Source organism: Pollicipes pollicipes, unplaced genomic scaffold, assembly GCF_011947565.3.
Source record: "Pollicipes pollicipes isolate AB1234 unplaced genomic scaffold, Ppol_2.1 Scaffold_3447;HRSCAF=4054_pilon_pilon_pilon, whole genome shotgun sequence".
In the NCBI taxonomy this organism is placed as follows: Eukaryota; Metazoa; Arthropoda; class Thecostraca; order Pollicipedomorpha; family Pollicipedidae; genus Pollicipes; species Pollicipes pollicipes.
The window spans coordinates 12,883,707-12,906,881 of record NW_023596297.1 but is presented as its reverse complement, the minus strand read 5'-3'; the positions used below and the strand labels follow the sequence as shown (position 1 = coordinate 12,906,881).

At 49.3% G+C, this 23,175-nt stretch overlaps 1 protein-coding gene across 1 annotated transcript; it reads right to left on the bottom strand.

The window, feature by feature from the left end:
- Positions 1–1,450: 1,450 nt before the first annotated feature.
- LOC119091861 (myosuppressin) lies at positions 1,451–21,865 on the bottom strand. Its single transcript, XM_037214765.1, has 3 exons — positions 21,785–21,865; positions 4,673–4,882; positions 1,451–3,567 (listed from the first exon to the last, which is right to left on the bottom strand). The coding sequence occupies exons 2-3, from the start codon at positions 4,869–4,871 to the stop codon at positions 3,479–3,481; spliced, it is 288 nt and encodes a 95-aa protein (XP_037070660.1). The 5' UTR covers positions 4,872–4,882; positions 21,785–21,865; the 3' UTR covers positions 1,451–3,478.
- Positions 21,866–23,175: the final 1,310 nt, after the last annotated feature.

Sequence of the window (23,175 nt, the reverse complement as noted above, 5' to 3'; positions counted from 1 at the left end):
CTCATTTGTAACTATTGGTATGCCTGTAAGTGCAAATAACTGTTCTAGACAGTAATATTTCGCTACTTGGTAAATATGCTTCTCAGCGCACCATCGTTTAATTAAGCCATGCAACGTTTTTGTGGCACCAGAGGCGGCCATACTGGCCGTGTCAGAGTTGTTACTCTAGCGGATGGGCTGAACCACTTGTAGGATTTCAGCTTACCGAGAGGTGGGGTATTTGCGGACACGTGCTTGTTGAACCCGAATGCCGTTATGTGCACGTAATTTCTCGTGGTGCTTTTGTATATTTGTTCGTGGTTGTATATTTTCATTCGCATTCGCACACTCGGTTGCGGCGTTATTCTTAACCCATTGGATTTTGAGTCTTATTTCTGTCATAACTAGTATCACTGCCCATATTCCTGCATCATGTAGCACGAAACTTGCGTGTCCCAGGCTCACATACAGCGCATAAAAAATAGCCGCATGGGTTGAATGACATCTGGTGCGGATGGATATCACGTTTTGTTCTGAAAAAACGTCGGACAGGAATAATTCTACATTCATATTGCCTTGGCTCTGAGTACCACATAACCATTGAGATCGCGGTACTCGTGTAATGTTTCTATGACGTCATGCATGCATGTGCAACCTTTAACTAGACTTTGCAATTAATTAGTATACGTTCATGAGCATCAAGCTCAAGAGCCAACATATTTTAAATCATAAAATGTACAGACCTGTGAACTGCGCTGCATGATCTTCAAAACGGCTATCACAGCCCAAAACCATACAAATGTGAAAGACTCGCCCCCAGCTTACCGATCTGGATTCCCATTGTGGGCAGCAACGTCAGACGCGAGGACGTCTGCATGTTCAGACACTTGGGCTTGTGTGGTCGCCCTCCCCGGCTGGCGTGTTTCGCCGTGACGGCTCACGGCTGTGTGAGCTCTCCGTAACAGCAGCCGCTGACTCTCGCCGAAGGCCCCAGGCTGAAGCTGATGGGTGTCGGTCCCGGCAGCGGCTGGGATGGTGTCACGCCGGATCCCACGGCGGCTGGGACGGTGTCATGCCGGACCCCGTGGTGGCTGGGACGGTGTCATGCCGGACCCCGCGACGGCTGGGACGGTGCCACGCCGGGCTGGCAGACCACGTTGCCAGGCGGTGAACCGGCTGGCGCTGATCGCGTGCGTTTCACCACATTAATCTGAGGAGTTGGTGCGTCGGAACAGGGATAGCCACCATCTATACGACAAGCTTCCTAGCTGGGCTTGTGCCAAACCGTATTGGCTGCACGACAGCTCCCCTTAGGGGAGCTTTGCCCGTGTCATGATCTTAACGTGTATGATATTGCGTACAATGAGAAATTAATTGCGAACGTATGAATCAAGGCAAGCCAATATATGCGATGTAGTGGTTTATTTTCGGACACCGGCGCATGGATTAGCATTCCGTGTGGACAAATCGCGAAGATTACGCCTGGTCAGAAGCCCGCAGCGTCACGTTACGTCGACGGGGCTCTGTCTTTTCACATCATGGGTGGTTTGGGATGAGGTTGCATCGTAACTCTCAAAGAATGTCTCTTTTATTAACATATCTTGAAAAAACACAGTCTTGAATTTACAGAATCGCATTGCGTTACAACACTGTCATTGCACCGAGCAGGAAGGATGTTTGAAAAATGTTTCGAAGAATATTTTGGAAAGTTGTACTTAAACTGGGGTCAAAAGATGTATTCCGCATACCTAACTAAATATAACAAGGGAACAGCGACAGGAGCGAGGTAGGAGCAGTAATAATGCAAGCAAATTTCAAATGAAGTCATTCTTCAACTTGGATTTAACATGCCATCGAATCAAATGCAAAGATACAATATATTTTTATCAGGCCCACGTCACTTTGAACAATCCGTTCGAAGACTTTCAAGGGTGCCGATAGTGTAAGTGATTGACGCGCCTGCGTGAACCACTGTGCATCTGGGCAACCAGAAGTACGGGGTTCGGTTCCCCGCGGTGCCCGCCCCTTCAGTCAGGGTGAGAGGCAGGCGGAGCCACATGGCCTCAGCAGCTGAGTATGTCGTCAAATGCTAGAAACGCACAGAATACTTCCAAGCTCCTCCAAAAAGCTCAGAGAGGCCAGCCCCACGGAATAGGTATTTTTATTCGGAGAGACTTAAAGGAAGTTTTCCAATTTTGTGTAGTATTTTTAACTGAAATAGTCACATTGAAGGTTACTGAATGCAGTTCACGGCCATGCGCTTTTGAAGACGTAAACCCCTCTGGTTCCTGACCTTGAAGACCGCGGCGATATGCACACCATTTTGTGCGGACTACTTCAATGTCACCAATACGCCAATGACACGATAATAAGCTCATTCAAATCCAGAGACTCCACTGGCCATGCTGTGCTCAAGGTCAAGAAAAATAGAATCACCGAGTCATTCATATCTGGTGTTCGTGAGCATGATTTCCAGAACTAACGGCCGTAAATTGGCTCTCAACCAATGTCATGTAAGCCATGCAACATTCCCACACAAATTACGTTTTGACCCAAAGGAGACAGTAAGTTATATGCTCTTACTAGTAATTGCGGAAAAGTGCTCGCAACCAAAGAACTCAAGAATATTGCTATAGCTGCGGACGAGAGTAGAAGTAAACATCGTGAACTTCCGGATAAATATGCAAGAATGCCACGAGAAAGATCCGACACATGAGCATATAACGATATTTGACTCATTGAACTGTTCCAGCCCATGCTGCCATCTTTCGGGGGTTGAATAACTACAAGTGAGTATTGTCATACGAAAGTTCCATGACGCAATCAAACAATGACGCATTCAGGAAAATATTGATCACGTTGACAAATTGTGTGAGCCATAGCAGTCTTTTTCACTTAAAAGTACAGCAAGAGTTATCATTGAGGTTATTTTAAAATCTGAAGTCTGCAATCTTCAGGATCTAAAAGTTAATTGCTTCGATATCTTCAAATAAGAAACGTTTCCTTTAAGCGTAACCCACTTATGCAAATCCGTGAGTTAAGTGTCACAAATCCATGGTGCAGCTGTCTGCAAATGCCTAGCATTGTTTTTGTTGCTGCTTCTCGGACATACTTAGTATCGCGCCGGGGTAACAAGGCTGGTTACAAAGCTGTAATCTGACAGCACAGTCAATAAATAAACTGAACATACCATATTTTCATATCAGCGCATTACAGGCTGCGGAGTGTTCGCACGTTTCCAACACACCACTTGGCTTCAGTCAGGAGACATCATCAGATTTCCCAGAAGTCCCGGAAGGAGAGGCTTCCAGCTACCCGATGGCTTCCTGCAGTCAACATGGCAGCTGCTCTGCATGTGTTATTCCTGTGGGAGTCTGCCTCCGCGACGCCCAGTGACTTTGCGTGGGTGTCCGGCGTACCCTGCTGTAAATCCCTCGGCCACTCTGGATCGGTCTTCAGGCGGGGGCACACGCAGCCCACGCCGCTCTCCCGCGGTGGACTACAGATAGGCTCTGCCGAACCGCAGGAACACGTGGTCCACGTCTTGTCGCTTAGCTCCGTTGTCGCTCAGGCCGAGCTCGCCTCGCACTGTAAACGACACCAAGGAATGTGACAGTGTTGACTACTAAACATGGAATGCAGAGCTGAGAGTGTGGCGCATTGAAGGGGGAGTGACACCTGTAAAGCCCATCGCAAATTTCTCAGTAACGAAAAACCATGACGACTTATCGCTTCACGTGATGCTAGAAAGCTCACGTGGTTCTGAAAATGGACAACATGCGGGAGTTACATCGGATAAACTTGGAGCTCAAAAAGAAAGACCAAGGCTGTGAGCCGCACTGATTTACTTAACGTTCAACTGGCTTCATCAGTTCGCTGGACCAGCAGCCCGTCACGAGGCTGATATTTGAAAGGCCCCGACACCGCCTCGCATTCTAGCGCAAGTTTTACGCTGCTGGCGAAATGGTATTTCTTGCACGCACCAATCCGAGCGGTTGAGAGCAAATTAAAGTACATAACTTTGCAACATTGGTTGAGACCCGCCCCTCAAGATGCGTACCTCTACCGGCAAAACTAACTTTTAGGGTGTCAAACTCCTCTTGAGCCTGACAATAATAATTAGATATTCATGCCCCAGCCAATTAGTCGGAAAAGAGACAAAAGTGGAAAAATAGGCTTCAGAAGATTGCACATCTGTTAACACGACAAAAGACATCCCTCCATTATTTATCAAAGTCATCTTACAAACTTATCCATCAAAGAATGGAACTATTCCAAACAACTTGAAATCAGCTCTTGTTATCATTATTTTAATAGATGGTGATTTGTTGCTTTCCCAAAACTATACACCATTATCTCCGCCCTGAAACATGTCCAAAATTTGGAAACGCCATCTACCAACGAATGCATACCTTCTTTAAACGGAGAGGCTCCATTTAGCGAACGCAATTTAGATGTAAGAGGAAAAATGCAACACAGCAAGCGTCAAATGACCGGGATATAATTATATCCTAGGACCCAGTTCGCGGAAGTCCGTCACTTAAAACTTTATTTTTTAAAATATTCCAATGTCCATATGAACGTTGACAAAAGCGGACGCGTGCTTGACTATCTCAACAAGCGCAAAGCACGGCGGACAACACAACATGATCGCCAGCGGAGGAAGCAGCGAGTGCACTCGTCGGCGACTCACTTTCGTCGCCGAGGTACCCCTCCATGGCACGCTGCACCTCCCGCAGCGCCAGAATCTTGGTGCAGAGCTTCTTGGTGCGCGTGGGAACATATTCCAGGTGCTCCGGCCTGCAGCCTATGTTGGTCACCGAACGGGCGCTCGGCGTCACCAACAGGCAGGCAATGACCAGGACCAGGCCGCAGATCAGCGACACCTGCATGACTTCTGGAACTGGGCCAGAGCGGGGGTGTTAGTCAGGTGGATCATGTGAAGCGCGCGGTGCCTAGAAAACATGGCCCCGCGCAAAGTCGGCGGCGATTTTTTTTTGTTTTTTTTTCAATTTCGTTCCGCTCGAAAGGCCTTTAAGCTTCCTGTTATGGCGAGCAGCACGCAGTACATTTTCAAAAGCAGGCGACATGTCCAATCTAAGGGGGCTTATTTGCTCTGCTGGCATGGAGCTTGTGTACGCTTTCCCAATTTTCTCAGGCACATTCGTAGTCATAAATTGCAACTCATCTCTTTAAAAAGCATCCCCGAAGGCTGGTCACGAGTGCGGTTAAGTCGGACATAGATGGAGGCTTTATCAAAAACGCCCACTCTTATACCTCATACTTACCTTTGCACGTCTAACTGATGCGTCTGCATACGCGGGTGACTTTGTTATGCCGACCATCGGGCGATGAGCCGCCTTTATAAGGGAAAGTGACTGAGCCATAACAAAAACGGGGTTATGGGTTGGCGTGATGTTGGCAATAATCAACCTTTAGTATACCAAAAGGCACTGGTTAACGGGACTGCTCCCAATTGGTATGGGGTCTTGACATAAGACAGTCATTTGCAAGATCATTCACTGCAACTTCCAGTGATGTTGCGTGCACAACGATTGCGTCTGCGTGCTCCGTAGATGGCATCCGAACAGGGACGATGGATGGTGCAGCGACTAGGACTACCGGCACATGGCGCTGTCTCGCTGCGCGGCGGTTAGTGTAGTTAGCGAGCCCCTTTGCTTCGGGGTCAGATGACGTGGCGAGTGGCACGAGGTTTGACGTGCGCCGCTGGAAGCCGCTTGTTTCTTCAACGGCGATAGTAGGAGCAACTTTGGTAAGAGAGCTGTATTTACTTAGCGTATTATCTTATGTGTGCATTTACTTAGGTCAAGATGCACTGTGATAATTTAGTATTCGATGTGTTAATTCAGAACAAGTGATATAGGACGATAACTTTGCTGTCACTTCTAGATGTGCTGTATTCTGGCTCCGTATGCCAGCGTACTTACGTCACTGGATGACAATGTTGTGTTTGTTTCAGAAACAAAAACAAAAAAGGAAGTATGCAAGAAAAAAGTCTCAAAGTCCTTTTCCGCCGTCGACACATGCCGTTTTCAAGACTTCAAATCATTTCTCTTCTGAGCTGAACACACGCTTACTACAAACTATTACGTGAAGACCTCAGATTATTCCATGCAGTTTCGTAAGCGCAGACTATTTCGCGCCGCCTGCTTTAAAGTCAATCAGAGATGCATGACGGCATAAAAACGTCACACGGATTCTACCTACTCATCGGTTATAAAGTGTTCAGGGTAAAACAATATGTTCGAGAAATCAGCAAACTTCTTCCCGCCAATATTTTGATCATCAATTTAGCCAATCACGGGGAAAGCCAACCAACACCGTACCGCCACTATGGTAACCAGCCCGCCAGCTTAGTGACGAAAGAGAACGGTACGTTGGGCATAAAAACATACAAAATTCTCACTAAAATTATGACATGTTTTCGTTTCAATAATCATCGAATAAATTAACAACAACATAGTAATACAAAGTAACTCACATTGGCAGTTGCAATGTCACGACGAATTCGTTACGAGCTCTGAGATAAGACTAAACTGCAATGTCGGCGCCTCAACATTGCAAAAACTCGAGCTATTCCCACCTGGGGAATAGGAACTGCTTCGAACACAAATGATATCACGCAACTACTCGTAAGTAATAAATGGGCATAACTATTTGCAAACGCGACGCCATTCAGTTTCACTACCTCACACACTAGTCAATGGCGTCATAGCAGTAGGGAAACAGGGACCAACGTCGTACAAATGCCCCCGTTTAAAGATGAGGAGTCGAAGGATCAGGCCCCAAATCTAAATGATGGAGGCGTTTAATCGCACGTGTGCGGAGACCTTTGTTCGTACGGCCCTCCGCCAACTTGACTATACGGTCCCTGCCTGGGTGCGATTTAGTGACCACCCCAGTCACAAAATTCATCCTTGCAGTGTTCTCCTCATGCACGAGGCCTACCGAAGCCACCACGAGCCTGCCGCGAAAGGAGATTTTCCTTGTTCAAACACCTCGCGATGATTCCATTCAGTTGCCACCAACAGCCATTGGTACTAAATGTTACAGAACAAAACGATTAAAAAACTTTGTTTCTAGTTGCCGGCAATGAATACCGGGTTACATACGGCGGAAAATTTTGATTGGACAATCACTGACGGTGGCAGGTTTTGGAGGTACTCCGTTGCCCACACCGACTAAAACCTATCCAACCGTCTTTCACAAGCTCTGGCTCTTTCATGCAGCACTCTAGTGGACATAGCTTCCGGATCCTTAGCGACCTTTGCCTGGAATCCTGCACCACGGCCAATCAGAAAACGGCTCGGTGTAAGCGGGTTTGCACGGTCTACCGTAACACCAATAAAGGCCAACAGGCGGGAATTGACACACTGCTTTGATCTCAAAGAGGAACGTTTCTAACTCGGCCCGAGTGAAGCAGCGCGTTCCGAGCGTCTTGCTGAAGCCCGCCCCCATCGGTGACCGGGGCACGATCAGCCTCCAGCGGACGGCTTAATGTCCAAAGAAGTTTTGCAGCAGCACGTAGGACTCAAAAACGTTTTCGCGTTATGTAAATATATGACTGACGGCGTGCTTCTCATTGCGGCGAGCCGCTGCAATGCCAGCATGAACTGTTCCTGATATAAAGAATCGACCAATTCATGGTGGACCGCGCGCGTGACTGCGCAGGTGAGCAAGCTGATGTTCAGTTTATTGTCCGGAAAGTCAACACAAAACACCGCGCCGGTGTGATCCACTCCCGTAACATAGACATGGTGGCACATACATTGAATAGGTTTCCGCTCAGATCCGTCGCTAAGAGCCACCGGCGGAGGCCAGCCCGCACCAGATGACAGCCAGTCGGGACCTTTCAGTCACTCCATGGAGTTCATCAGGTCCTGCTGGCGCACTGCGGGTCGTCAGGTCCACAAGGTCCTCTCTGCGGTCTGAGGTCTGCCGCACTGCCATCAGGCTTTCCTTCCCTCGAGCCTGGAGAGTGGCTTTTCACTGTAGCCACCCGGCCTTCAGCCATAGCAAGAGAGGTGGAAGAGGAACTATCAGGCAGCATGGCGCGCAGATATGCTGACGTGCCGTAACCTCTCAGGGGGGCGTCCCCAAAGGCGTGCAGCCCGACCCCCTCCCCGCCGTCCCAGGATCTGTCGGGAAGCATCGTGGGATCTGGAGCCCCTTGAGCGGGTCCAGCTCTCTGAGCCACTGAGAAAAGGTTCGCGCTCATGTCTTCCGGCAGTGGTTCGTCCCATGTCAGGCCGAACTGCCAAATCTGGAATAGCTGCCTGGCCACGATGACAAACTGCGTGATGAAGCCGAGGGGATCATACAGCCTCTTTATGAAACTAAGCACCACCCGCTCTGTGGGGATGCTATCCGTAGACAAGTCAACGGCATCAAAAGAAAGCGCGCCATGATCAGGAGTTCAGCAAATTCTCAGGATCTTCATGGATCTGCCTTCCGCTGACGTCACGCCATGCACGTTATCGAACACGGCAGGGCTGTTTGACGAACATCTTGTGAAAGTCATTCCTGCCTCCAATATTACCGCTTGCGCCTCCCTCAGCTCAGCACGTGCGTCACTATCAGTGTCATCACTAGACACATGGTCATCTACATAGAAGTTATCCGACAGATCCGCAATCGGCGGAGACGGTGTGTACTGCGACAAATAGGTGGCGAATGGTCGCGGAAAGACGGAAACTACTATTGCACATACCATATGTTACCCGCATGAACCGCGTGGGATGAATCCTTCCGTCTTGCCACAACATGAGCCGATGAACATCGTTATCCTCCCTCTGCAGTTGGACCAGCGGAAACGCCTTGGCAATTCTGCAGTCAGGGTAAATCCCCTGCGCCTGAATCACAAGAGGATCTAAACAGGGCTCAGAAACATGCGTGGGCCCACATCCAAACAATCCTTTAATGATACCTCAGTGGGGCTCGCTGCTGACGCGTCGAAAACAGGACGCACCTTGGTGCTTGTGATTGTCTTAGGTACGGGACGGTGAGGTTGGTGGAAGGCAGGTTACGGGCTGTCCATCTTACCGCTGGGAACTTCTTCGATCGCTCCAGCCTGTTCCAATTCCTGCAGCCCGGCATCATACCTATCTCTGAGCTGAGGGTTTTATCAAACTTCCGCGAGAGCCCGAATAATCTTGCCTCTGTAGATCCACGATTGTCCTTCAAATCAGGACCATCTTCCTTCTACGGAAGTGCTACCTCACAGCGACCGTTTTCTTACAAACTGAAGAGTTGAAATCTATAAGAACAAGAGTGCTGGCCATCATCCTCGTCCGGAACATCAACAACCTCCAAGTCCCACAAGTTGCGCGAGACCCGATCCGACACATCATGCAGCAAGAGGAATTGACAAGAGGAATGGGCCATATTACCGGCTACTATTCCCTAGGCAATCCACCCAAAAACCGTCTCCTGGGCTACCAAGCCAACTGAGGTACAAATTATCCCATCCTTCAGCAGCTGCCAGTACTAGTCCAGCCCGACAAGGAGATACACAGACAAGCGCTGCTTCGAACTGGACCTCTGAAAGGTTGATAATCACAGAAGTGACAGAATCTGGAAATACCAGTCCTCTGAAGGTCCTCCGGCATCTCAGTTACAGACTCAATTTGCACTTCCAACTGACAATGGATGCGGTTCGGATCACTGAACCAATCTCCCAACTCTTTCTTCATATTTGAAATTACACTCAAATCAGGCTCATCTTCTCTCGGAATCCCTTCAACTTACTTAAGATTTCTTGTCAGCCACACTTTGCCTGCAGTTCACCTCTTTATGAAATCTCCTAGGCTGCCTGGAAATGTCGGCACCATAGCTGCGAGCTTCGTGGCCACAAGGCGTCCTCAACTTTTGCATCAAAGTGAGACAGAAAATGTCCTGTATTGCATCATGAGCAAACCATGTAGTGACGTTTCTAGACCTGAAATCAGACTTACTTTACTGCACAGATCTTCGTTTCTCTTCATCTTGCAATCTCGAGCATGATAAAAACCTGACGTAAATTTAAGGGATCAATCAGGGCAAACAAAACATCTGGAGAAGTTAAGGCTGCAGCAATAGCCCTATTTCTCCTGGGAAACCAGGAGAATGAAGACATAAATATTATGGAGATATAATGGAGATATATGCTCACCTGCTTTGCATAGGACGAATAAGGCCAAAACTACTGTCTTATCTATGAACATGATGTTTCTCGCAAATGTACTTCACAACTCACGCAGTCTGGAGAAGTTCCTGAAATCGTTGAAATGATCTAAAGTTATTAGCTTTCGGCACCATGTTCGAGAAATCAGCAAACCTCCTGCCGATAGTATTTTTATTGCTAACTGAGCCAGTCACAAGAATAATCAACCAACACTGTGACACGCTCGTCAAGTTCCAATCACTTGTGTTAGAGTTATTTCGGCCAGTAATGGTCATTTCAGGGCTATGGAATGAAAAAAAGAATGGAAAACGGTGGGGTAGGACCACATGCACCTGGGGACCCATCCACCGCGATTTTGCCCGCGCAGGGACCTCCCAGCGGGATGTGTGCTTGACGCTCGGAAGGGGCCCACCAGTGGGCCTCTCGGCTCACTCGTGGCTGGCGCATGCAGCCTGTCCCCGAAAAGTGTGCGTCGCGACAGGACGAAGCGAGAAAAATTATGGAGGAAGTGGTTGCTTGATTACTAATTGCGTTTTGTGATGCATAACACCGACTATTGGGCGGTCTCACTTGTTCTAACGGACATGTTACTGGGAATCGAATAACTTTAAAATAGCACCGTAACCGAGAAAACGAATGGAAGTGAAAAATAGAACATCACTAACAAATATACAAGATTATCAGGAACAGGGCCAGATCATGGGTACATAACGATCCTGGGGCTTATCACGCGAGCATAAATGATCAAGCCACCTCGCAGCGACTTGAAGTGCTTTGAGTAAGTGGCATTTCAGTGTTCGCTGCAGTGGCATTTCTGGCGTGAACAGTCTGGTTGCGTTTCAGACGTCATAAAAAACATTTCATGACGTGATCAAACGATAATGGATTGAGGAATATTTTCCTAAACGATGAAACTGTGTTATTTAGGACAGTCTCTTTCGCTTAAGAACACACCAATAACTACAAGTCATCCATCTGTATGACCTATTTCCATGGTGCCTCATACTTCCTCAATATCTTGAAATGTGGAACGTTCTCCTCAAACGACGTTATCAAGCAAGCATCGGTCATGAAGCTCAAGGACAATATTTACTGAACGTTTTATCAAAATAGTCAACGATTGCTTGAAAACATCATTTAATCAGCACCTCCTAGTATAATAAGGGTCACTTATTGTCGGCATAAGAAATCCAAACATACAGTGTTGAAAAAAAGTATGTCAATGCCTTTCCTGCTCACATAAGAATGGGGCACTACATCACGGTACGCAATAGAGGCTGACAAATTATTTGGCTTATGGGGAAAATGACAGGCTCAGAGGCTCGCTGGCCTGGAGCAATTTGCCGTTGAGGATGCGGGCACGCGGTCCATGCCGTCGCGTCTTGTCCTGCGGCGGACGGGGGCTACAGCGCGCCATACGCTACCGCGTTAACGCTGCCCTGGATGCGATGGTCGGCCAGTAAGTGCGCCCCGAACGAGGCAGTGTAATCGAGAGGCGCCACTGCCAGCGCGCCGATCGCGGAGCGCGCCCGTCCCGAGGGGTGTTTGTGGATGTCAAGCCGGTCATTACACGCCCAAAGCCAGATAAGATGGCGGGCGGAGACAGGGGGGTGACCGCTGCGATGAATTCTTACGCGCGATTGAGGGCGTATTGTTACGGTGTGCGTTTTCAGTTTCAGTGTCAGCGTTCTGGTGTAAATGGATGAAATATTTTCACGATGTGGCACAGAGACGCTTTCGCATCATACCAAGGTTATAAACTGAACATTTTCCATCTCGGGCATGGGAAACACACCAAAGGGCCTTAGGTTCAACGAGCTGGATATCATTTCTGGAAACTTTGTTGGTTTCGTTATCTCGTGGAAACTTAAACCCCGCGTGCTTGTGTAACAATGAAAGATAAATCTGATGACTGTATGCCGACCCAGTGCAAATGGCCAGTGACGCGCTAAGAAGAGGCATGTGATCCCTCTCCCTGTTCTCAACAAAGAGCGCCCCTTTAAACGAGTGGGATAACTATGCGCCCGCATTGGTGGGCCCCCGCAGATTTGACGGAAAAGGCGTCCTTTTGTAAAAGAGCTCATCTTTCTTATCAAGCAGACCTCCCTCACGACACCAGCTAGGCGCCTTCTTCGTACCTCTGATCCGCGCCACTAAGTCATAGCTCAGTAGACTTCGCGACGTATGTACGACGCCACTTTGCAACTGGGCGCCGATGTGACTTGAACTGACATTGACAGCAATAAATGAGCGCTGCTTATAAGAGCGCCTCTGTGACGTTGAGTGAAACTAGCGACGAATAATGATCTATGAATAATGGGCGAATAAAATGTAAATAATGAGCAGGATGTAATATTTACAAATGATGACCGACATGAATAATGAGCTAGGTAGCTGAGACGCCCCTTTGCTGCTAGGCGCCTCTGTGAATTGAAATGGCATCGGCAATTTGGCAATTGGAATGAAATGAAATGAAATTGAAATTGAATTAAAAATTCCAACATGAAATGGAATTGGGAGTGGCAATTCGTCACCACGGACGACACGGACCGACGACGGTGACGTGAAAGTAGTGTCTTCTGTCATCACGGACGACACGGACCGACGACGGTGACGTGAAAGTAGTGTCTTCTGTCATCACGGACGACACGGACTGACGACGGTGACGTGAAAATAGTGTCTTCTGTCATCACGGGCGACACGGACCAACGACGGTGACGTGAACATAGTGTCTTCTGTCATCACGGGCGGCACGGACCAACGACGGTGACGTGAAAGTAGTGTCTTCTGTCATCACGGGCGACAGGGACCAACGACGGTGACGTGAAAGTAGTGTCTTCTGCGCAAGCCGATGACCCTATGACATCCATCGAATTTCGCGATGAAAAGTGCATCTTCTTTATAACAAGCATATGAATGTAACATTTAGATGCGACAAAATATGGGCGCAGTTGAATTAAAAGGGTCTGTCTGTGATGTTGAGTTTAATTCGGGTTTGTTGATTGGCAAGTTTTCGGTAGTTTGTTAGGGATGGTCTCTGCAAAAAGCACGACAGCACCGCATCATTTGGTGGGTAAAAACCTCGCAAAAATGAATGTACAGGAAGTAAGATTGCGCTCAAAGCCTGAATAGGCCAGTTGCAATTGCGGTCACCTATTTGCCTGTTCGAGCAGCAAACCACCCCTTCCCTGAGCCAGGAACATTCAACTGGGTCCTAAGTCAACGTGTCTGAGGGCACCAGGGTAAGTCAGTCTTACAGCCACATCCCTCCGCGGTCCATTTTTTCTGCTTAGATTCGCTGACGTGGAATGATTAATGAGCGCGACTAGCAAGACAGTGCACTTTGGCGATGATGGAGAACGGATCTTGATGGAGAACGGGTCTTGCTTATCTCGGGAATGCAATATCCATTCATTCTCAAAGGCATTAGGTGGCAACCCACATACATCTCCAGTCAAAGCAAATATGAATGCATCGATGAGGCAACGACGCGGAAAATTAACTTCTTCTGCTCTCGTTTGGCGCCCCTTAATGTTTCATAAAATTGTCTGAGAAGATTAATATGAATGCTGTTGTTCACCACGCTCTTGCTTGGAAGTCCTTCACATGAGCAGTGCTAGTCTAAATGGACATTCGAAGGAAATGTTAGCATGATAACAACACTAAATATCATTGCCGCGAAAGGGCAAGAGCTTGGGTCAGATATGCTTCATCGATGAAGTCCAAATTATTTGCAATGCTCAGGGCCAACAGGATTCTTCGAAAAATAATGTATATACATAACGATGATGAGAACAGATCGAAATGCATGCAAAAGAAGTTAACTGGGACACTAGGGGCGAATGGCGATTCCTAGAGATGGGTTTGGCCGTATCATCTAGGAGTAAGGGACTGGAGACAGATGGTTTAAGCGGAGTTACTGTATCATGTGGGGATGAGTGTATGTTGGGCACTAGCATACCAGCTACCAACAGAGGAGAACAGCAAATAATCATCTAGGATTGCCTGCAGTTCACAGTGACATTAAAATTCAACTTGCTGAGGCCGTTTTCAACTTACACTTCTTTGTGCGCATCTGTCGACATTCGCACCAGCCTAGTGATAAGGGGCACGTTTATCCTCTAAACTGGTATGCATGACAGTTATCAAAATACGCTTGGTGGCAAGGTATGTCAAGGGCAAAATCTGTGCGTTTGAATGGTAGCAAGGATTTTTGAAGTGCCAATGGTATGAACATAACAGATTTGGATACAGTGCTGGCATCGGCATCGGCCACGGCCACACGTTCTGGTGGCCGACCGAGCAGTCACATGGCAGCGTAGTCCTGACACTGCGCTGAAGTGAGTTTCAGAACGCTCGCAAATGTGTCAGATGGGCCAGGTGTCGGAAATATTGCGGACCAACCGTCATGAATATTTGTCACCGTAGTTTTGCCCTGGGCGTAAAAGCTTCCAGTTCGCATGCATTGTATGACGTTTGATATCCGTTGGAAATACAATGTGCGCCTGTAAATAGAAAGTGGTGGTATCGCGCCCCAAATAAAGCACGAGTCCTGCGGAGATCATTTCTCTCCGATTTCTGAGCCGTTGAGGTGGATGCATGCAACCTGACGGCAGCAGGGTTCCGGTCCGGTCAGAGCCGAGTGCTGCGACGGAAGCGCCGGCTCACTCGGGTGCCTTCGTACCGGGCAGCGTGCCCTTGTGCAGGACCCCAACACAGGCCTGTGGGACCGGTCGGGGCCGAGGGGGGGGGGGGGGGGGTCAGAAGCGTCGGCGTCGGCAGGCGGTGAAGATGCTGGATACGCCTGCCCAGCGGGTGCTTGTACTGGGACAACCGCCGGTATCTCCAGCCCCTGCGACCGCTCGTGAAAGTCCCGCCGCAGAGCGGCGGCAGCGCAACAGCAGCAGCAGCAGCAGAAGCAGCAGCGACGGCATCTGCCTCGTCGCCGACGGCGATGGCAGCATTGACGGTGGCAGAAGCCGTGACCGCGACGCCCGTGATGTTGCTGGAGGTCACGCGTCATGCGGCACAATATTATGTCCGTTAAAACCGCGGGATGTAGCTTAATTCCCTAGGCGTTCGGCGGATGAGATCTCAGTCGCCTGTTAAGTGCCCATTGCGGGCTGCCGACGAAGTAACGCCCAGTGACGTCACGCAGTGGCTCGCGCAGACTAAACAAATCGCTTGGTAACTACACCTCGTTTACGGGCCCTTGTCACTTCGAATGTGCCGCGAGTGTGACGATCTATGCTAAATATCATATAATCGTCTGAGACTGGCCCGTGCTGGACAACTGGTGCTGCATTCGCTGCTCCTTGGGCATGCAGTCGATATAAGATGACAGTTTGCAAGCACCCAAGTCACTTGGGGCGAATTAGCTTTTCAAGGTCAAAGGATGTTGATGACTTAAATGTTTAGGAATGTAAATGCATGCCATTTTAGCAAACGTTACATCTCAAAGCATGTTTTCGCAACGTGCAGGGAGTAGATATAATCAAACCATTTATTATCGTGATTGACTTTTTTACGCCACTGTTTCCGCAAAGAGAAAAGCAGGCAAGTGCAGCGTTTGCGGTCAATCATTTACAGACGGAGAAATAGGGACGCGTGCGGGCGTAGTGGCAGCGCGGCACGAAAGTTCAGCGAGATTCTGCATAAAGCTAAAGACAACACGCACGCCGCTCCATAAGCTCACCACTGCACCAAGCACAGGTGTGTCCTGAGATAGTAGGCATTGTAGTGAGTTTAATTCAGAACACGCATTTATGCCTTGGCATGAAGCACACTGTTCTGTGTACCAGAAAGCTGCATTTTGGCAGGATTATGCTTCCAAAGCATTAAGGTTGACCTGACGTGGCAGGTCGCTAGTTGAGCTCAAGAACCCCAGACACACATCGTTGGATTTCATAGACACAAGTATTTCTGTCGTTACTTTGTCGTGCTCTACTTCAATTTGGGGCCAGACGACAAAGGGGAATCACACCCTCATCAGGGACGCGTCTGAAAGACGTTCCCCCCGCGAGCGTTATGTAACGGAACTCTTGGCGTCATTAGATTACGCCACATTGACGTCACCTCAGATGAAAGCACATCGGGCCTGTGTGCAGAGGTTTTTGTCATTGGGGTTCACGACGCCCTCAGCTGCTGAGGCTATATGGCGTCCCGCCTGCCTCTCGCCCTGGCAGGAAGAGCGGGCACCGCGGGAGAGCAAATTCCAAACTTCCGGTTTTCCGGGCGCGCAGCGTAACCACTGCCCTATCGATACCCTGCGAGTCGAAGTGCAGTGGTTGTAAGGATAATACCACGCGTGAAACTTCATGGTAACATGGAAACGTCAGATAGTGATAGATCGCCTTTGCTCACATTTGGTCGCTGGTATAGACGAACAAGGAACGAGTGCAGCACAGCCTTTGCACTGCCTCGGCCCCTCGGGACCTAAATACCTAAAAAGGTGGGGGACGTATTCCCCCCCCCCCCCCAACACATCCATGTGGGCCCCTGATGGTGGCGTCTTTGCAATCTGACTGTTCGTGAAAAGAAAGAGTTGGGATGCTCCCTACAATATGTCGTCACTTTAGAAGGAATGCTTCGGGGTCATTTGTGGGTCCTATTGGGATTGAGCACTTCTTTAAAATACAAATTATGACTGCCCCGAGCCTCGTAAACAGAAGGTTTTGGTGCTCCCAAGCTTAATGGACCGACTAGGATTTTGCCAGGGTAAAAGATGAGAATATTGTGGTGCTCCTTGAAAATAATAGTTTCGGAGCCCTCTCAATGGCCCGCGGGTATTTGATGCCTCCAGGGAATTTATGTTATGGTGTCTCGAAATTAAAGTTTTGGTGCCAGGTCACAGGATAAACCCCATCCAGGATTTCATCAGTGGGGATGCACAAATCTTGCGGCGGCGCCTGGAATTAGTTGTATGTTGAAAAGAAAGCTTTTAGGGTCGTTGCCGTGCCTCCTGAATCGGGTGTCTCTTGGAAATAAAGGTTATGATCCACCGAAATGATGGATCTGTGCCCTTCGCCGGACGGGCTGATCCAAGATTTCGTCAGTGGAGAGGCACGGACGTTGAAGTGTCCACTGGAAGATGTCGTTTCAAAGCGAAGGTTTTGGGACCCTCTATAGCGCGTCTGGAAAATAAGGACACGATGCCCCGAAAAGTAGACTTTTGGTGCCCTTTCGCCAAACGGACCAGTCCAGAACTTTTAAATTGCCGTTTCCCTGGATTTTGGCTTCCTTTTAACATGATGGTGTCCGGCTCTCTAAATAGTTCTCCTGGCTTTGGTCTCTCCTGAACAGGAAGACTACGGTGCACTGCAATGAAGGTTTTGATGCCCGCACCGCCCAAAAGCGCCTATCCAGCATTGCATCGTGTTGGGAGGTAGGGCGTTGTTAAGCCCGTGGAATTTCGTACCCCTTAAGAATAAAGATTCGGTGCCTCTGGGCCCGCCCCTGCGTGTAGCGGCAGGCTAGGATAGCCTTCTGTAGCTGCTCAAACGCCACGCCGGCGGATGTCTCTCAGCAGCTTCTCGCGGGCTGCGTACTTTGTGTGTCGATTACGCCTAGCCCGTACGCCGCGAAGGCCGGTGGCCGAACCCCGAGACTAAACAAATTGTGGGTTGGCTTCATGGTTTGTACGTGCTCGTATTGCGCATCGTGCTTGCTTATATGTATTTAAATGACTGGGTCCAGACTATCCACCGCGTGAACGAGATCATCAACAATGATGACGATGTTCATGAGCTTAGACAATGGCTTAATCCACTTCACATAAGCCACAGGAGGCAGCACGACTTTACTCAGCAATGAACACAACACCACTGCAGCTACGATATTCCTTGGCCGGTTCACGATGCACTTACAAAGCAGCAACCTCTCATTTTCACACACGGAATATGCGTCGCCTTGTTGAACTTCACTTTCATTCTGCATCCCCGCAAAGCCCCGTTGAGACTGGGCTTTGCAGGGATATGTCTCGAAGCGAAGCCAAGAGGCTGCAACCGAGAAAAAGGCTGCACTACGTGGCAAAATATTATGTAAGGTAAAGATGTTACGGCATACAGATCGTGGTGCCAAAATGGTGTAGGATCGTCTGAATAGAGCTCGTGTGACAACGGATTGTGCGGAATTCATAATGAATAGGTTGGGTGATTTGGTTATTTGGCTTAAAGCTCTTCCGACCAGTATTGATAATTTTAAGGCTATGGGATGAAGGAGACTAGATAACGGTGGGGTAGGACTACATGAGCCAGGAGGGCCACCCGCCTACCTTCGCCCGCGCAGGGACCCTCCGTAGGGTATGCGCTGGGCGTCCGGTCGGGGTCTCCTCCAAGGAGCTTCTCGGCCCACTCGTGGCTGGTGCATGCAGCCTGACCCGGACAAGCGGGCGTCACGGGGATTCAGGATGAAGCAAGAAAGAGGATAAGAGGGTAGGATGTGTTGAACGGGATAAAGGTCCTAGTGGGAACATATCGTGTTGGATGAAGTCGTAAACAGAAGATCATACTGGAGAAAGGATTTGGTGTTAAAAGCTCGCACAAGATAAATATCCCATGCGAGAAAAGTAGCGTATAACTTCGATTCTTAAGTACAATTTAGTAAGGTCCGATGACTCGGGAAGAAAACGAAGCAGCACTGCAGCACTGTGCCTCTCCATCCCCACTGTCAAGGGCACAGGACGGAAAGCGTGGGTGACCGGAGGTCAACGACGGCGGAAGTGCAGCTGGAGGCAAGTAGGCGACCTTAGGCTGATACCGCCGTTCTGGAACCATTCTCCCAACCGCAGAACAAGGTCAGAAGGTCTGGGGATACACGCGGGTTTGTAACAAGTAAATTGTGCAGTCACGAAACTAGGAGGGGTCGTATGCTGGATTTGATTACGCGACATAAGCAAAGAGAGCATTGAGATCTTGCTTTTCAGTGTTGTGAGTTGAAAGATCTTATTCCGATTATAATCGAACTGACCATCAGGTAAATCAAAACCCATAGAAATAAAGCAACTAATCCGTATGCGTTGTGAAGCTAAAGGAAACATGCATACATCAAAATCTGCTCCCTGTTGTCGTTGCTGTTGTGCGTTTTTTTACAAAATAAGTGATCAAGATGTTTGCCAGGTTTCGGCAATTACGTGCAATGCGCATGCAAAGTATGCATGCAAAGTACTCCTGATAAGTACTTTGCATGCGCCCAGTGTCCTACGATCTTTTGCCGCACTCTCTTTGTTGATAGCAATCTTCCCTCCCTTCCCTGATCTTCGCGGTATTTTGCACATACAAATTTTGCACCTTTTTCAGTAAACCTTTGAGTGCGATCTTCTGCTGTGTGAATAATTCGTCCCATGCGAGATTTTCACGTCCACTGTCCTGTGACCCCGTCCAACACGGGCATTGTCACTATGGCTTACCCTACAATTGCCAGGCTGCGATACGACCGCCCTAACCATCCGGGCACCCTTGTTTCTCCGGCTTGGCTGCCGCATCGTTTTCGTTGCGTTATTCAGGCCGTGTGTTGCTATTAAGCCGCACGACTTGCTTCCGCTCTCCCTTACACCCACGGTTGTAAAACGTGGAGGGGTAGCTTAAGAATCGCCTCCCAAACCAACCAAGAGCCGACATGCCATCGAAGCTGCTAAGCTCACATACGAGCATCATACGTAAACCTACTACTACAACAGCACTCGATGGAAAACCGAACCATGGCTATGCTCATTAGACATGTTGCCCTCCAAACAAACGGGCAAGGCTGATGGTTGGTTGAGCTCGCTCACTAATACCGGAAAGGTAAAGCATTCACGTACCCACGGTGTCGTTCAGTGGCCTTGATCCCGAGTGTTCCGGGAATCTCGCCTCGAACAGGCAAAAACATGGCAGCCACCTCCCGTCTGCTGGTGAAGCACCAGACACGATCTAATGACTGCTGCACATCACCGTGCGGAAATCACTTCCAGGAGCCTGAATAGCTTTGCCACCCGAGACTGAGAGAATGGATACCATGCCGCCGAAGTTCACACATTTTCTGACAGCGAGGCATTGTGATAAAAGCCCGTATTAGGACCGCAAATCTCGGCCGCTGTCCAGTGGGATTCACGCGTTGCGTCTTGGATGTCTTTAACCCTTGGAACTAAACACAGAGATGTCTTCCAATCCATGTCAATTAGACGTCTCAATGAATGACTGAAAAATTAAATGATTGAATGGACGTATGAATGAATGAAAGAATGAATGGATGAATGAAATTTGACGAACACAATGGTTGTTCCTGCCCAGTTGACTCTTTTCATGTATGCATGGAATGCAATGGTGAAACACTTGTCACATTGTCGGAGCAGAGTTCCTGGAACGGACGTAGAGGTGTTGCATAATAAGTTATCTCAGCTCATATCGCTCAGCCTGCCCTCGGGGCGAGGCGATATCCTTGAACAGGGCAGCCTGTTCCAGAAAACGGCCTACTGATGCATAGAGAGGCCTCCTTATCCAGAACAGGATGTTTCCGGTTCATGAAGAGAGCCTCCATACCTAGCTAAGGGGTCCCATTATCCCGAAACAAGGCACCCTGTTTCGGAACCGCGGTCATGTGATGCATTCCAGAAATGGACCATATCATATCAGAATGGTCATGGTCAGAGAGTGCCTCCTGATCCAGAACACGGGCCTCCTTCTTCGTAACGGAGGGAGTTTGTAACGTTCCCCAGCCAGCAAACAGACATCATTAACATAGCATTGGGTCTACTTATCCGAAGCTTGGGCTCTCTTTTTCATGAAAGTAGCGTCGTGTTTCAAAAAGACGGGTCTAATGATCCTATGAGCGGGCCGCGTCCGTAACGAAAAAAGGATTTTCTTAGCCCAATTTATTTCTCTCTAATCCACTCATGGCAGCGTCCTAGACCCGTATTTTGGTAATCTACGGGTAAGTACGATACCTTCAGTTTGGAAAAAGGAGCCCCCCAAATATTTGAAGCGGACAAAATGATACTATTGCCTCCAGTCCCCCCCCCCCCCCCTTAGCACCGCCTCGGCCATCGCATTGTTACCATACGCTTCTGAAAGATTGTAGCCGACGACATGTGTTACGGAAACAGTCACTAAGACGACCCTGACCAAGTGGTCTGCACGGCTTTTTTCGGAAGCATTGTCGTTCTTCATCTTGCCTGCCAAAATAATTCCTGGAAAAGCCCGCCGAGAATGAAGACAACTCAGCTCTTAACATTCTGTGTGAATCCGATGTATAAGAAAATTCAGAAGTTGTAGGACGCAAAATCACGTTACATGGATGCCAAAAACCAAACGTCACCCGGACATAAGCTCTAGCCTGTAAGCGTTGGGATGCATCTGTAAAAAATCAAACGCAGTTGTATAAAATCGACATAGGCCGCCGCACACAAGTGAGGGCCAAACGGGTGGCCGACAAATTGCTCAAACTGATGTGAAATGGCCAGCGGGGAAGGGGGGGACTTGTGTTCCTACGGCTCCCCGCCACAGATCAGTAAAAGCATTCAAACGTGACCTACGACGGTCTGTGGGTCTAGGCCAAGCAATGATGGCAGAACATGCCACGCTGCAGGCACCTACCCCACCTCGACCCTCCGGGGCGCTTCAGGCGGTCCGTGGGGGCAACACCCACCTGTGCCGGGAGGGTGGGTCGGACGACGGGCTGCAACTGGTGGTCCCCTGGTGGTCTGGCCCGCTCCTGCGACGTCCGCGCACGTGCTGGCCGGTGTGTGAGCCGCGCTCGTCGCCGGTCGACGTCGAGGCCGCGTCGCGCGCAGCGGCAGACCCCGGCGGCGACCGGCCGGCACCCGCGCTGTCTGCCCTCCCCCTCCCCCCGCTCCACAGCCGTAGGCCCTCGGCGGTGACCGGCCGGCACCCGCGTTGTCTGCCCTCCCCCTCCCCCCCTCTCCACAGCGGTAGGCCCTCGGCGGCGACCGGCCGGCACCCACGCTGTGTTTGCTCCCCGCCCCTCTGCCCATCCCTGCTCCACAACAACGGGGACGGTGACATCACCGCAGGGTCACGGTAGGTTTCACATGAAGACCACTGGCACGTTACCGCTAGTTCAAAATAAGTCGTGTGGTAGGGTATTCAGAGCACCAAAGATGCTGTTTGTTTGCAGAAGGAATATTCCACTAAATTAGGCCTCCGTTTTTGCAGCACTGATAAGACTTACTTTCAAGAGTAACACTTTGCATCCGGGCCCATTCTCTTCTCATCCCCGCCCGCCCCTGGCGAGTTCTGGATATTTTCTCGTCACCCATCACAGCCGGTAGGTCGTGAGAATGGTCGGCTTCCATGCGACTTTTCAGGAAGCGCTACATATTTTGCGTTGGCGGAGTAGGCAGGGTTTTCCAGGGGTCTGCTGGGCAAAGTGGCGCCTCCTTACAGGGTCTCCATTGCCGTATTAAAGGCAAGGAGAGGAGACGTGCCTCCGTTAGTGATTCTTTACATTACCTAGTTTTATGGATGAATGTCAATTAAAGCAACTCAGAATAGGAGCGTTCTGATTAATACCGTGACTTCCTGAGTCAGTTAATGGCCTCTCTATCACAAAATAGGGTCTCCTGTTCTAGCAAATGACTTTATTCTGTATAGAGGGGCCCCGTAATGCAGACCAGGACCCTACCGATTACCAAAGAATGTCTAAAAATCCTGCAAATGGCCTCATTATCCTCGAGCAGGCTCCTGATACTTAACAGTTGTCCTCTGGCAAAGGGTCCTTCTGTTCCAGCATATGAAGGTGTTCCAGGCTAAGTGCCTGCGATATGAAGAGCGTGCTTCCTTACTCAGAACAGGTCCTTTTTAGTACGGGGGTCTCCCAAGCTATGAAAGGGACCTCCTTCGCACAAAATACGGTCTCCTAATCCAGGGGATGGGCCATCCAGTCCATAGAGGAACTACCTATCTAATCGGCGGCCTTCTGGCCCACAAAAGGGGCATCTGGTTTCAAAATATTGGCCTTTTGACAAAATCAGGACGCCACCTTATTTGGAACAGGGGGTCCCCTTATACATAATGGGC

What these genes read in the sequence shown, in the direction of transcription:
- LOC119091861 (XM_037214765.1), bottom strand. Translation starts at nt 4,871, where the DNA reads ATGCAGGTGTCGCTGATCTGCGGCCTGGTCCTGGTCATTGCCTGCCTG. An exon ending in GGGGTACCTCGGCGACGAAA is followed by an intron (nt 3,568 to 4,672) that starts GTGAGTCGCCGA and finishes TGTCGTTTACAG; the next exon opens with TGCGAGGCGAGCTCGGCCTG.